The sequence below is a fragment of the Felis catus genome, chromosome F2, assembly GCF_018350175.1.
Source record: "Felis catus isolate Fca126 chromosome F2, F.catus_Fca126_mat1.0, whole genome shotgun sequence".
NCBI lineage: Eukaryota > Metazoa > Chordata > Mammalia > Carnivora > Felidae > Felis > Felis catus.
This window is the reverse complement of record NC_058385.1, coordinates 5,530,323-5,545,313: the sequence shown is the minus strand read 5'-3', so window position 1 is coordinate 5,545,313 and position 14,991 is coordinate 5,530,323. Positions and strand designations below refer to the sequence as shown.

Below are 14,991 nucleotides of genomic sequence, written 5' to 3'. Positions count from 1 at the left end.
TTGGCGTGAGACCTCAAGGATTCACCCTGGGATAAATCAAGGATAAATCAAGTCTTTTCACTTGTAACCTTATTTATGAATGTACAGTAGATTTGTGATGACTATTCGAGGTCAGAGATGTAAAATTTGTCCTGAAGTTCAGAGCCTTGAAGTGTCTACTCAAATGGTGAAGGTTTCGGTGGTAACAAGTTTGCAATATTTTCTTTCTGACCTTGTAATATTACTTAGATGTTTTAATATCTCCTATTCTTTCATTTGTTCCTACAGCTAGGCTCTTACTTCTGCTAGGTAAAACTTGAACAGTCTTAATGTCTTCATTCTTATGCCTTAAGTACTGAGCTCTCTGTAAATATAAGTAGATAGTTAAATGGTAATATTTGGCCACCTCTAGCCTACCATATTTCTTAATTTAATAATGGATCAGATATTCACATTTATAAATGCTATAGAACTTTCAAGGTTTTTTTGGAAAATATGAAAGATACAATATTTGATTTTTATCATTAAAATTTTTTTAGGAGGGAGAATGATTTACATTCAGTGAAATACACAAATTCTTGAGTGGTTAGGCCACAGAGTAATACCACCCCAAAGAAGACACTGAACATTTTCATCTCCCTGAAAACCTTGTATATGTCTTTCCAGTCACCATCCCCCCTTGAGGGAGGTCTTTCTGACTTCTAAAAGAAACTTTAAATACTATATCTGCCTGAAATATTTTGAAATTCAAAATTTAGACATTGTGTTCTTGGTTGTATTTCATAATTATAATGAGCTTGTATTTTGGATTAAGGCCTCCCCCAAATATACTTACAAAGACTCTTCAGCATGGGGAATAAATATCTTTTAAAATGTGATCCATAAGCTGATGGAAAATCTTTGAAGTCAGAAAGGAAGTTGATGGGGCACGTGTTTCAGTAATACAGAAATAATGAAATAATATTTTGAAGTCAGCTATTGTCTAAAGAGAACGAGCACAGTAGTTAACCATGTTTAAAAGGGAGCTCAATTGGAAACAGATTTGATCTCTGAACATTGAGAAAGGCAGTGCCTTGTCTGGGTTGCCTGGAAAATAGCACATTTCCTTTCAAAATGGAAAACCTAAAAAAAAAATAAATTCTAGGTTTCTTCTTAATTCTTTAACTGTCTACTTCCTTGATGACGTCCTTTAAAGGAGGCATTTCTTTTTGGCCATTTATTATTGGTTAACAAAGAAAGCTTCAGTTAAGACATTTGCCAGGGCATGGGAATATATAATATATGATGTAAAGATTACTGACTAAAAGGAGTGAAAACTAGGGTTCCTGTTTAAAATGTTGACATTTTAGTAGTCTGAAAATTCCAATCTATGATTGTGGAAAGGCAAGCACATGATTGTAATTAGGTGATTGAGATAGCTATATATTCAAAAGGATATCTATATATTCAAATTGGCTTTGTGTTTGCATGGTTAAATGAAGTCCAGCACAGCCATGTAAGTTTTACTCATGTTACAAAACAAGGGGAAATAAACAACGATCCTTTCCTGGCTTAATGAAAATTCACAAGAGTTTATAGCTACCGAAAACAGAAGTTAGCTAGAGTAATATCACTGGGGTGTCACGTTACTGACCTGAATTAATGTTTACTTTCATAGTACATACCAATAATATCTGAAGTCTTTGTGGTACTTAACATGGCCATTATATTGTAAAAACAGAATATAAATTTTTATCTGTTTATAGTTACTTGTTATGAAACGAGTTAACATAGCTTAAAATACTGCCTGTAATACAGCACTCTTTTAGTTGAGCATGCCCATTAGATTTAAAAACATTTCTTCAAAAGCAGTGAAAACCTATTTTGAAGAATTTGTTTATATATATCTGCTTGTATTTTACACAGTGTGGGATGTTGTGTTGGGATATACTGCATAATAAATTGCACTTGCCATGGTGTTTTTTTATAAGGTTAATATTTTTCGTGGTAGTTTTGTGTATTTATTCTTAATACTACTAGTGGGATCCTAAAGACACATTGAACGGAGTGTAGGACTTCTCTCGCGTCACAGGGTGCCTTCCTTTGATCTCACATTTGTTACGTAGTTGCCCAAAACAGCTAACTAACCTGTTTGATTCTGATAGTAGTACTTTTTGCCAGTGAACTTTAAAATGTGCCAAGATTTGATGTTGCTCTTCTCAAAGCAAGTTCTGTTCGAAGCCTTCCTTTCTACATACCGATCCCAGTTTCAGCAACATTTGTAACATGTATTTCCAACTGGCAAAATCAAGTGTCTTCTTTCAGGAAACAAGATGTAGGCGTTACGGAACTAGCCTAAGATTGGACATCAGAAGGGCTTAAATCCTGGCACTGCCTTTATGGATTGCCCCTGCCCATCTATATGGCATTGGAATCCTGTTGTATAATACTTGGGGGATTCTCACCAACCTACCTTTTCCCCTCACGTACCAAGAAAAATTTCGAGTTGTTTCTGCGTTTTTGTGTGCTCGCATATTTTCTTAGGTCATAGTGTGTTCATATTAGAACGAATCTTGGATATTCTAGTTCAGGTTATACCACAAAACGCAAACGTTCATATATCTGATGATGAATAATTGGAAACATGCACATTTAGCTCATTTCTAAGTTGTTCAGAATAATACCAGTGTAATTTATTGACTTTTGGTTTAGTATTTCATTCATGATTCTTGTGATCTTATTGGAATATTGTTTATGCAATGGGCATGCATTTAGAGGTGGGATGGAAAGAATGGTGAGGATGAGAAAATTTTATTTTCTTCTCTTCTAAGACAACAATGTTAGTCTTTGTAGATGTCGGTGGAAGAGTCCAAGAGGGATAAATAGTGTAAGACTGTGTTCGGTTGCTGAAAATTTGCTAAATAATTATTAGTGGGATTCTGTGGTTTAAAATACTATTTTAAAAAATTGCTCCAGAGACTCTATTTGGAATTTTTATTTTTTATTACTTGTGGACAAATGGAATAAACCATTAAGTAGAGTAAGATTTTAGGAAGTCAGGTTACATAGCCTGTGCTCAAGTGATTCACAAAATGCTCTTCCATATTAATATTGTCAGTGTAGTTGCATCGTACTTTCAATGAATTAGGAAATACAGAACTATCAGAATTAGGAGCTCTGGTTTGGGGGTTGTTTTTTCTTCTTTAAATCATCGCTGTCTGAAGTCTGTGTAGTTGCAATTTTGTACAGGCTAAAAATTTGAATCTATTTTAATCCTTTCTTTAGCTCTTTATCGTCTTAATGATTTATAGCTAGTCTTTGGTTTGTACAATATCTTGGGTCAGAAACGAATACAGATTAGACTGAGTTACCATGAAATTAAGAAAAGCGAGAAAATGTTAATGTACGCACAAGTTTTCATTAATAGGCAGATGGCTGCCTGTATTTAAGTAGTGCCTCTGTTAACTTTTTTGTAGTGTTACAAATGCAGCCTCTTATAAATTACACTGGATTATTGATAATAACAATAAAATAGCTGAGTTTTAACTGCTTTTGTATGTCCTCTCTGTACCAAACACTGTACGTTAAATAATTTATGGTCCCTTTGATTGTAGAGATTAGGGAAGGCATCATGAAGGAGGCAATATTTGACTAGGACAGAGATGGGCTTTTCAACAGCTAGGCAGGATAATCAGTATGAACAGAGATCAGAGCTAGAGAAACACAGGGCTTGTCTGGATGTAATGAGCAATTCAGTTTGAAAAGAGGATAGGCCTGGAAGGATTTACTCATATCCGGCCAATCACTGAAGCCTTCATTGTGTGCTATGTTTTTTGGATGTCATTGTGGGCAGAGGGAAGCCATTTGGGTATTTCAACAGGAGACAACTATAATTAGAAATAGAAGATACTGTGGTTGATACTCACACGGAGGTATTATTAGGAAGGTGTCAGAAACAGGCTGAAAATGTATGAGAACGATCAGGCATTACAAAAGGGTTGGGAGCTTCATAGAAATTATGCTTCATTCTGAAATCACACAAGACATAATAAAAATGGGCTAAGTACTAAGTCCTGGATCATCTGTGTTTATGGAATGAGAAAACAGGAGCCAGAGAAGGGAACCGTGGAAGAACCAGTGAGGTGATGCCCGAAAGCTTCCGGAGTTCCGGAGACGACATGTGAAAACCACTGCCAGTGTATTCTTTCAAGGGAAGGGGAAGGATGTAGAGAGAAATTTGTTAGGTTTCATGAATTCCAGAAAATTTGTGGAAGAGTAAGAAAGTTGGGTTGATCAAGCAGATTTCTTTAGGAGATAGAGGCTGAAAATAAAGGTATCTGTAGGAGGGAATTAAGTTTGAAGATGTTGATACATTTTGAGGGAAATTGTGTTTTTAACTCTGCTTTATTTTATAAGACCATGAAAGTAACATTTATGGTGTGACACTGAGGACTGATGAAATTGAGGCATTGATTGGAAGGTAGAATTCCAGGAATTCTGCCTTCCAATTCCAATTTCCAGTATACTTCCTGGAATTCCTAATTGTGTATTCCAGTATAATCAGTAATTTTTTATTAATATAATTATCTTGCTCTCAGTTTTGTGAAAGTATAACTTAGATTCCTGTGCATTTACTTTTCTGTATTTTTCAATTTTTTTTTTCCTCTGAAGCTGTGTATCAGAATACTGAGAAATGTATTTTAAAGTATTTGCTGGAAACTTCATTCATATCTTTTGTTGTTGTTCAGCTTGATCCAAGGATTATTCGACCATTTATAGCAGAATGCCGTCAAACTATTGCCAAACTTGATAATCAGAATATGAAAGCCATTAAAGGACTTGAAGACCGGCTCTATGCCCTGGACCAGATGATCGCTAGCTGCAGCCGACTGGTGAATGAACAGAAGGAACTCGCTCAGGTGCCCATTCCAAACTTCTCTCGGGAAAAGCTCTTTGTAGTTTCTCTACCAGTATTTTATGTGCGATATCAGTTTGCTGTGCACCATCATTTCACCTCATCCTTCACTGTTAAGGAAGATGGCGTGTTCTTAATGTTCAGGTTTGATAAAATAAAGCAAGCCGAGACCACTTCAGGTAGTAACTGAAAGATAAACCGTGAAAGTGTTGTGTACGGCTGGGGAAAAAGCATATGTGGAAGGAACATGATAAAACAGCCCTTGTACTAAACATCTGAGTACTTCCTGCTCCCCCCTCAAAAGACTACAAAAGAATAAATGAGATTTCTTTCCTTTTTCTTTTTTCTTTTTTTAATGTTTGTTTATTTTTGAGAGAGAGCAAAAGACAGAGTGCGAGCAGGGGAGGGGCAGAGAGAGGGAGACACAGAATCCGAAGAAGGCTCCAGGCTCTGAGCTGTCAGTGCAGAGCCCTGTGTGGGGCTCGAACCCACCAGCCGTGAGATCACGACCTGAGTTGAAGTTGGACACTTAACTGACTGAGCCACCCAGATGCCCCAGAATAAATGAGATTTGTAAAGGTACAGGAGGAAAATATGAAATCCTGCAGGTTACGAATACTTAGGTTTTTAGGTCAGATTTAATGCAGTGTTCTAAGAATTCTGTTGTCAAGTTGGGTTAAAGTGATGGAATTGAAAGAGTGGCTAGCCTAGACATATCCTGCCACCCTAGTGACCCACCCTCGAAAGTACTCTGACAAAAGAGTTGACTTGTATAATCTTGATTCTAACACACTTTTCTAGTTTAACTTTCCTCTGCCAATATTTTCCCTCCAAATGTGTTCTTACGTTAGAACATACAAATCATTTTAAGTGGGTACTGATGTTTTTTGCTTCACCTGCGTGGCATTATACGCAGTATGTTGTAGGTAGATAAAACATGTATGTCCTTGCTTTATTCTTTTTAAATAAAGTTTAAAATACTTACTTGCATTTTTATAGTTTCTTAATTGAATTCATCTGTAATTCACACTCTCCTTTTTTTGTTTGATTGTGTATCCAGCCACCGTGTGAACTGGATCCCTTTATGTTGTGCATTTACACTGACTTTGAATCCTAGTATGCTGCTGAGTAGAATGTGATAATGGTGTCCTTGTTTAATTTCTGATCTACAGGAAGGGTTATTTCACAATTATAATGTTTCCAGTAGTTTATTTTTTCTCTTTGTCCTAATAGAAACCTTTTATCAAATTAAGAAAGTTAATAGCTTCTAATCTTGAACCATCCTTGGATTCTTGGAATAAACTCAACATGGTCATAATATGTTGTCTTTTTTAACATTTTGGTAAACTGAATTCTATTCGTGTGTGTGTGTGTGTGTGTGTGTGTGTGTGTGTGTGTGTGTGTGTATTTATTTATTTATAGACAGAGCGAGAATGTGCACAAAGGAGGGGCAGAGAGAGGAGTGGGGAGAGAATCCCAAGTAGGCTCTGTGCTATCTTTGCTGACTTGGGGCACGATCTCAGGAACCTTGAGATCATGACCTGAGCCAAAATCAAGTCAGACACTTAACTGATTGAGTCACCCAGGCTCCCCTGTATGTATTTTTCATTTGGTATGTATTTGTCAAGTTTGGGCATCAAGGTTTTGATGGCCTCCAAATAAGTTGAGAAATTTCTTAATTGGAACATTTAGTCCATTTATTTATTTATTTTTAATTTTTTTTTTTAACAGTTTTTAAATTTTTTTTCATGTTTATTTTGAGAAAGAGAACACAGTCAGGGGAAGGGCAGACATGGAGGGAGAGAGAAAACCCCAGGGAGGCTCCACACTGTCAGCGCAGAGCCTGAGGCAGGGCTTGAACCAACCATGAACTGTGAGATCGTGACCTGCGCCAAAATCAAGAGTTGGACGCTTAACTGAGCCACCCACGCACTCCTAGTTCATTTATTTAATGAAATTACTGAATATTTGTTTTTAAATCTACCATTTCCAATTTTTCTTCTTTTTTTTCCTTCAATTATGTCTTTGTGCTTTTGCCCTTTGGATTATTTTTATCATTTAAAAGTTTTTGTTTTTAAGTATTTAGTATTCTGTCTTCCAGATTAGCTTTTTTCCTTTTAAGTAACACATGCATCCTTGTAAGTTTCATATGCATTAGAATATCCTGTAGTATCCTCTAGTAGCATATTTAGTTTTTGTCATTTGAAAATCTCGTTAAATCATCTTTATTTCTGAAAGGTGTTTTCTCCTGATACGGAGTCTAGGCTGTCGACAATTTGTTTTTCGCACATTGCCTTTGGTTTGGTTGTTAACAGTTTTACAATAATATGACAGGATGTGGTTTTCTTTGTATTTCTGCTGCTTTGGGTTGGGCATATAGTACTACGGGAAGCTGTGGCTTACTGACATGTCTTTTGGTAAAATTCCCAATCAGTTTCTCTTCAAATTTTGCCTTTGCCTCACTCTTTCCCTTTTCCTTCATTGGTTCCAGTTACACACGAATTAGACCTTTCATCTCATTCTTTGCATTTATTCTTTATTTCCTGTATTTCGCATTTGTTATATCTATCTGTGCTTTATTCCGGATGTTTCCTTTTGACCTAACAATTGGGATTAATTTTTTTTCCCACTGAATAGCTGTTATTACGTCCACTTATTGATTTTTAGTTTTTGTTTGTTTTTTAGCTCTGCAATTTCAGTTTGGTTCTTTTGTTTATATAGTTTCAAATTATCTACCAAGATATTCTGTCTCATCCATCATCTCTTTGATCAAATTAGCCATATAGTAATTTAAACGTCTGTATCTGAGCTCCATGCTTGTTCCTATGTTTCTGTGGATGTTTTTGTTGTTTCTTATAATTAATGTGGTCTTGCCTTTTCATGTGCCATTAGGCATTATTTTTGATAAGAAAAGCCAAGGAAGCATGAAGCTTCTTCTAGAGAGAATTTGTGTGCGTGTTGAAAGGGCAGTTACAATCTTAGATCATCTTAATCTAGTTTCAGGGATTTAGGTGATAGAAGTTGGTCTTCCAGTCCTTGTGTTAGCCAGTCTGCTTTTGTAGACTCGCATTCCATAGGATATAGCTTTGGGGGTACTAGGACAAAGTGTGTTCCATCATCCTTTTTGTTGGCTGGCACTGATCTCCATTTTTTTATTTCATAGCTCCGTGAGAATGTCAGAAGGATTGCTTATCTTTAAAAACAATTTTTTTTAACGTTTATTCATTTTTGAGACACAGAGACAGAGCATGAGCAGGGAAGGGGCAGAGAGAGGGAGACCCAGAATCTTAAGCAGGCTCCAGGCCTTGAGCTGTCAGCATAGAGCCCGACGTGGGGCTTGAATTCATGACCTGAACCGAAGTTGGAAGCTCAACCGACTGAGCCACCCAGGCGCCCCAGGATTGCTTGTCTTTTTATTCTTAGGTTTGGACTCTCTTCAGGAATCAACACTTGTCTCTAGGCAAAGCATTCCTTAGTTGCCTAACTGGCCTCTCTCGGTTTCCTCCTCCTCCTTAGATCCTGGCCCTTCTCCTTCACTGCTTTCTTAGGTCTCTAGTAACTAATGCCACAGGAAGCTTGGTCTGCATTACCATTAAATTACAATTTATCATTCCTTGAGACAGCTCTGAATTCCTGAAATTTTGCTGTTTCTCCGATGTCATTCTTTTTCACTTTAACCCTTGATAGAGTGAATCAAACAATTTAGTTAACCAACCAGACTTCTCTTGATGATTCTTCAGGTTCTTTCCAGTTTTTCAGGTTGCAAACACTGTTTTAATATCCTAGCACTTCTCTGTCTTAACATGCATGTTCTAGTATTTCTTTAGAGACAGCCTCCAGTAATGGAATTGATGGACTAGGGTGTTTGTGCATTTTAAATATTAATTAGTAATGTTATACCCTCCATAAAGGAAAAATCAATCAACACTCCCAGTAATTAATGAGAAGAGCTGTTTCCCTTATATCAGTGTTTCCCATCTATTTCCTCTATTTGGTTGGTTGCCAGTTTTTTATCCTAATGTTTTTCTGTAAGAATTTATTATATATGTAGTCTGGGTAATCCTTTGTCTATTGTAAATAATACAGATAACTGTCTTTCTCTTTGTTGATAGTGTTATAAAAATTGTTACACAGAAATTTTAAATTCCGCTGTAGTCAGATGTATTAGTCATTTTTCATATTTAATTTTATGAACTCATCATTCCTTTAATGAGCCACCTTTGGGGGTGCCTGGGTGGCCCAGTTGGCTAAGTATCTGACTTTGGCTCAGGTCATGGTCTCACAGTTCATGAGTTCTGTCAGCACAGTGCCCACTTTGCATCCTCTGTCCTTCTCCCTGTCTCCCTGTCTCAAAAATAAATAAACATTTAAAAAAAAGTTTGAATCTCCACATTTCTTTATAGCTATTTCCCTAATTGAATAAACCAGGGCTTCCAGTTTTCTTAGATTATCTATTTCCTCTCTTTGGTTCCTTCAAATCTCTTGGTGTGTGTAGGTGTGTGTGTGTGTGTGTGTGTGTGTGTGTGTGTGTGTGTAATACTGTTTCGACAATCAGGCAGCTACAAGGAATGGTTTTACATATGGTTGTATTTTTTTTTTTTTTTAATCTTGCTGATGTTATTCTCAGATCTGCATTGGATTCAGCAAATGGACTTGTGTCATACAAGGATATGTCATTTTTCTGGAAGTGCAGTTGCCGTGATGAAAGGCTAATAGTACTTTTTTATTTTCTTTAAAAAATGGAAGAAGGAGGGGAGCCTAGGTGGCTCAGTTGGTTGGGCATTGTTGGACTTCTGTGCAGGTCGTGATCTCGCAGCTCGTGAGTTCGAGCCAGTTCAGAGCCTGGAGCCTGCTTCGGATTCTGTGTCTCCCTCTCTCTCTGTCCCTCCCCCACTCACACTCTGTCTCCCTCTGTCTCTCAAAAATAAACATTAAAAAAAATTTTTTTTTAATGGAAGAAGGATTTCCTTTAGATTTGATCCTTTTTTGTTTGCTTTCCAGACCTGACCCTTAAACTTTCTTGAACCCAGACTGAAATAAAATTTAGTAGACATGTCCTATACTGTTCCTGTGAAAATTTGAAAATTAATTTTTGATGTACTGTGGTGATAGAAGTACCCTGTCCAACCATCTTCTTTCCCCCTCATGTATCTGCAGCTTTTGCTAATATTTTAAGCTGTAGTAGCTTATAGAATTTAGCTTTTAGAACATTTTATCCTAACTAGCGATAATATTCCTACTTTAAAAAAATGTTTTTCTTTGATTTTGATACCTGAAACATTATAGTCCTTTTTTGACATTGAGGGGCAATTAAATTCTCATTTAATTATTCCTCAGTGAAATTTTTTGATGTTCCTACATACTTTTTAACATTAAGTGTGTTACATATTCAGAACAAAACTGTAAAATAGATGCAAATCAAGTCCCTAAGATTGATGGATGTCAGCTGGGCTTGCCTGAGTGAAGCCCTGAAAGAAATTGACTTTAATAAGATAATTCTCAGTGCACTCATGAGAGACGGGAGATAACCTATTGAGGTTAGGTGATATGTGCGCATTGGAGCAACTTTTCACTCCTCTATTTTTATGTATTTGACTGTCAAGGGATTCAGAGTCAAGGGTTTTAACTGAGACATCACTTCCACAGACCAGCTTTCTCTGATTTTGCAGTCTTGATCCGATTTATTTTCTCTTCGCATGTTGTTCTTAGCCTATGTCATAATCATATTTAAGTGATGGTGTGTGTTTTTTATATATTTATATATTTTATATATTTATATATATATATATAAATATATATATTTATATATTTATATATTCTTCTTGAAGAATATAAGCTCCACGCCAGCAGGACTGTAGTCTGTCTTTCTCATTGCCCTGTTCACAGTGCCTTGTCACTGTTCCTGACCCATAGTAGGTGGGCGATCAATACTTCTAGAATCAGAATTTGGGTTAGCATAGTCTTAAGTTTGTGAAATGTTAGAATTCTCTTTAATCTGGTCTGGAATCTTTCACATTTTATTTATAGATGTCTCATCTGTCAGTTTTGTTACAGCTAATATTTTTTTTTCCCATTGCACATATTTTCTTTGCTTATCAGTATTTTGTTGAGAATGTGGTTGGTGAAAGTAGATAAATTCAGATTAATTGATTTGAGGAATTGATTTTAAATCTTGTGGAAACACAATTTTGTGTAGTTCATTTTATCTACATAGCAGTTCAATCTTCTAAGCACTCTTGAAGAGAAAGGAAAAGAAATGATAGAAGGGGATTTATTGTCTACATATCTTATACGATAAAGATCAGTTCAGGAAGCTTTAAGCAAGTAATTTTTTTAAAACCACAACACTTCCGGTGATGTTTATGGACCCTTCTATCTGGTCTGACAGAGAAACTTCACCAGGTCTGTGAACACTGGAGCCCTGAAAATTTATTCAGTATGTATTATTTCTTTAGCCATCTTCTTATCCTTAAGGATTATCAGCAAACTAAGAAAATAACAGGGGCGGCACCCGGGCAGCTCGGTGGGTTAAGCACCTGACTCTTGATTTCGGTCAGGTCATGATCTCATTATTTTGTGAGTTCAAGCCCTGCGTCAGGCTCTACACGCTGACCGCAGGGAGCCTGCTTGGGACTCTCTGTCTCCCTGTCTCTTTGCCCCTTCCCTGCTCACACTGTCTCTCTCTCTCTCTCTCTCTCTCTCTCTCTCTCTCTCTCTCTCTTTCTCTCAAAAATAAATAAATAACAAGGAATCTTCTTCCTAAATGAAAAGTTCACAGAATACATCTTGAGGGCAGTTGTAAATACTGTAGTAAACTAGCAAGTAGTTATATTTCTTTAGAACGTTGTCATGATTATTTAATTCTTATTAGATAATCTAGTGAAATTCAGAATTATGATATAGTTTAAGTTCTGCTTTCTATCTTCGCTCAGTCACCTATGTAATTTTCTTTTAAACATATATGCTTAGTGCTTACCGTCATTAAGTGTAATCACCATCTGTCACCATGCGACATTACGACAGTATTGTTGACTCTCTTCCCTATGCTGTACTTTTCGTTCCTGTGACTTATTTTAAGAAGCTTGTACCTCGTAAGGATTTTTCTACTTAGTCTATTATACTAAGGATGGTGTAACAAATTTATTTTATTGAAAACGGATTTACATTTTTTCTTGCAACATTTGCATATATGTGCTCCCGCTGTCAAGAAGTTCTTTATTGATAGTCTAGAGTTTAGTTTGGGGGATGGATGATGTAATTTACTTGGGTTCAGTAAAGAGTAGTCGAAAACTTACTAAGATTTTAACACAGTTGATGAAAGCACAGTAAGTTATTTTTAAATTCGGAAAAATATAGTCACAGTTGAGCATATAGCATATTGCAACGGAAGTAAGATACACAATTACTGTTGAAATTGTCTATTTTCAGATATTAAACCATTTTGACTTTATTTTAATGCACATCATTTAAATTCAAATGTGTTCTTGAAATTTAGAAAGACATGAAACAGAAAGGAGAGTGAGAACTACCAAAAGTTGGAAGACATACTGTCGCCAGCCATATTGTTCCTAGAAGGATAATTATTTACAGCAGCAAGGATGGGAGTCGGATGGATGTGCAAATCCCGAAACTTGTATAGCACCTTAATTATTTAGAGAAGGAAAAAGAACCTACAGATACAATAAAAATACTTAGTAATAACATCATCAAGATGTCTTTGGACCTTTTTTAAGTGTTTGCTGTTAGGTTTTGGTTAAAGTTTTGTACACACAACTACCTTTTTTTTTTTTTTTAACATTTTTTTTTGTTGTTGTTTTTTGAGAGAGAGAGTGAGAGGGATAGAGAGAGGGAGACAGAGGATCCAAAGAAGGCTCGGCACTCGAGCCCACGAACCATGAGGTTATGACCTGACCTGAGCTGAAATCAGGAGTCAGACTCTTAACCTACTGAGTTACCCAGGCACCCCACAACTACCTTGTTACCTTGTTTTAAATATGGCATATCTGTCTGAATTAATTTGTAGCCTAAACACAACCCCTGCTTAACAAAATGATGCATATACCTATGAAAACAACTGAGTAAGGATAGCCAAGAAAAAGTACGAGAGTTATTTTTCTTACCAAATAATAAATCGCATTGTAAAATTACACACTTCAGGGGCTCCTGGGTGGCTCAGTTGGTTAAGCGTCCAACTTCAGCTCAGGTCATGATGTCGTGGTTTGTGAGTTCGAGCTCCGTGTTGGGCTCTGTGCTGACAGCTTGGAGCCTGGAGCCTGCTCTGGATTCTGTCTCTCCCTCTCTCTCTGCCCCTCCCCTGCTCGGGCTCTGTCTCTCTGTCTATCAATAATAAATAAACATTAAAAAATTTTGTTTAATTACACATTTAAGTTATTGTTCTAACAATATTTGCACTCATCTATCTACCTGTCTATGTATCTATATATCTATCTGTATAGTAGAACAAAATATAGTCCAGAAATACTGGAGAGAGGAATGACTTTTCAATAAAAAGTGCAGTCAATTGATTGTTACTCATTTGGGGAAATGTACAAAATACTATTGAGTATCATAGAGGTTAGATTAAGTCAGTTATTTCATGGCTTAAAATCAGTGCCCATGTTTTATGTAATGCCATGCTCTGACTGACCCATGATGTCGTAGGAGTCTAGACACATAAGTTCCAGTTGTAATTTGACTGTGTCCTTGGACAAATCACTCTTCCCAGTGAGTTTTTGTTGTTGTTTTTTTTAATCCCCTAGCATGAAAATGGAGTAGAATTAGATGAGCAGAGAGTTCTTAAAAACAATCTCTTTTTATGAACACACCTACATTCAGTAAGATTTTTAAAATCTTGTTTAAGGGTTGGCTGAGCTCCAACTCTTGATTTCGGGTCAGGTCATGATCTCATGTTTGTAAGTCCGTGCTGTCAGCACAGAGCCTGCTTGGGATTTCCTCGCTCGCTCTCTGCCCCTCCCATGTGGGTGCGTGCTCGCTCTCGCTGTCTCTCTCCCTCCCTCAGAATAAATGAACTTAAAAAAATTTTTTTTTCAACGTTTATTTATTTTTGGGACAGAGAGAGACAGAGCATGAACGGGGGAGGGGCAGAGAGAGAGGGAGACACAGAATCTGAAACAGGCTCCAGGCTCTGAGCCATCAGCCCAGAGCCTGACGCGGGGCTCGAACTCACGGACGGCGAGATTGTGACCTGGCTGAAGTCGGACGCTTAACCGACTGCGCCACCCAGGCGCCCCCAGAATAAATGAACTTTAAAAAAAAAAATCATGTTTGAAAGTAGAACAGTTCATGTTTAACAAAGATTTTCCTCTTAAATGAATGTTGATGTCTTTCATGAAAGAAAGTTAATATCCTTTTCAATATTTTCTCTCAAAGGGATTTTTAGCTAATCAGATGAGAGCTGAAAACTTGAAGGATGCATCTGTATTACCTGATTTGTGCCTGAGTCACGCAAATCAGTTGATGATTATGTTGCAAAATCATAGAAAACTGTTGGATATTAAACAGAAGTGTACCACTGCCAAACAGGAGCTAGCAAATAACCTACATGTCAGACTGAAGTAAGTGACTCTGTTCCATCGAATCTAGGGTGGCTAGCGTTGATTTTTAAAATTTCTACCACGTAATGAAGTCATTGTCTCTTACCATTACATGGAAATATTTGCTTGGTTGATAAACTTGGGATTAGATCATTTTTATAGAGTTTGTGTGTCTCAATTTCATTCTATAGGTGGTGTTGCTTTGTGATGCTTCATGCTGATCAAGACGGAGAGAAATTGCAAGCTTTGCTCCGCCTCGTAATAGAACTGTTAGAAAGAGTCAAAATTGTTGAAGCTCTTAGTACAGTTCCTCAGATGTACTGCTTAGCTGTTGTTGAGGTTGTAAGGAGAAAAATGTTCATTAAACACTACAGGGAGGTACGCAAGTTGAATTCTGTTCTCGTTGTGTATGAGCCTTAACGAATTGTTGCGTGATACTAACATCAGCTTTCCTCCTCTTAGTGGGCTGGTGCTTTGGTCAAAGATGGAAAGCGATTATATGAAGCTGAAAAGTCAAAAAGGGAATCCTTTGGGAAATTATTTAGTAAGTGTTCTTCACTAATA

At 36.8% G+C, this 14,991-nt stretch overlaps 1 protein-coding gene across 6 annotated transcripts in view; it reads left to right on the top strand.

The window, feature by feature from the left end:
* Nucleotides 1-14,991, top strand: part of RB1CC1 (RB1 inducible coiled-coil 1) — a 92,729-nt gene that overhangs the window by 35,477 nt on the left and 42,261 nt on the right. For all 6 annotated transcript variants that reach the window (XM_023248505.2, XM_023248504.2, XM_045050083.1 and 3 more), the window contains exons 8-11: nt 4,707-4,877; nt 14,264-14,448; nt 14,619-14,805; nt 14,890-14,971. In XM_023248505.2, the coding sequence (XP_023104273.1) occupies nt 4,707-4,877; nt 14,264-14,448; nt 14,619-14,805; nt 14,890-14,971 (625 nt within the window). The remainder of the gene's footprint in view (nt 1-4,706; nt 4,878-14,263; nt 14,449-14,618; nt 14,806-14,889; nt 14,972-14,991) is intronic.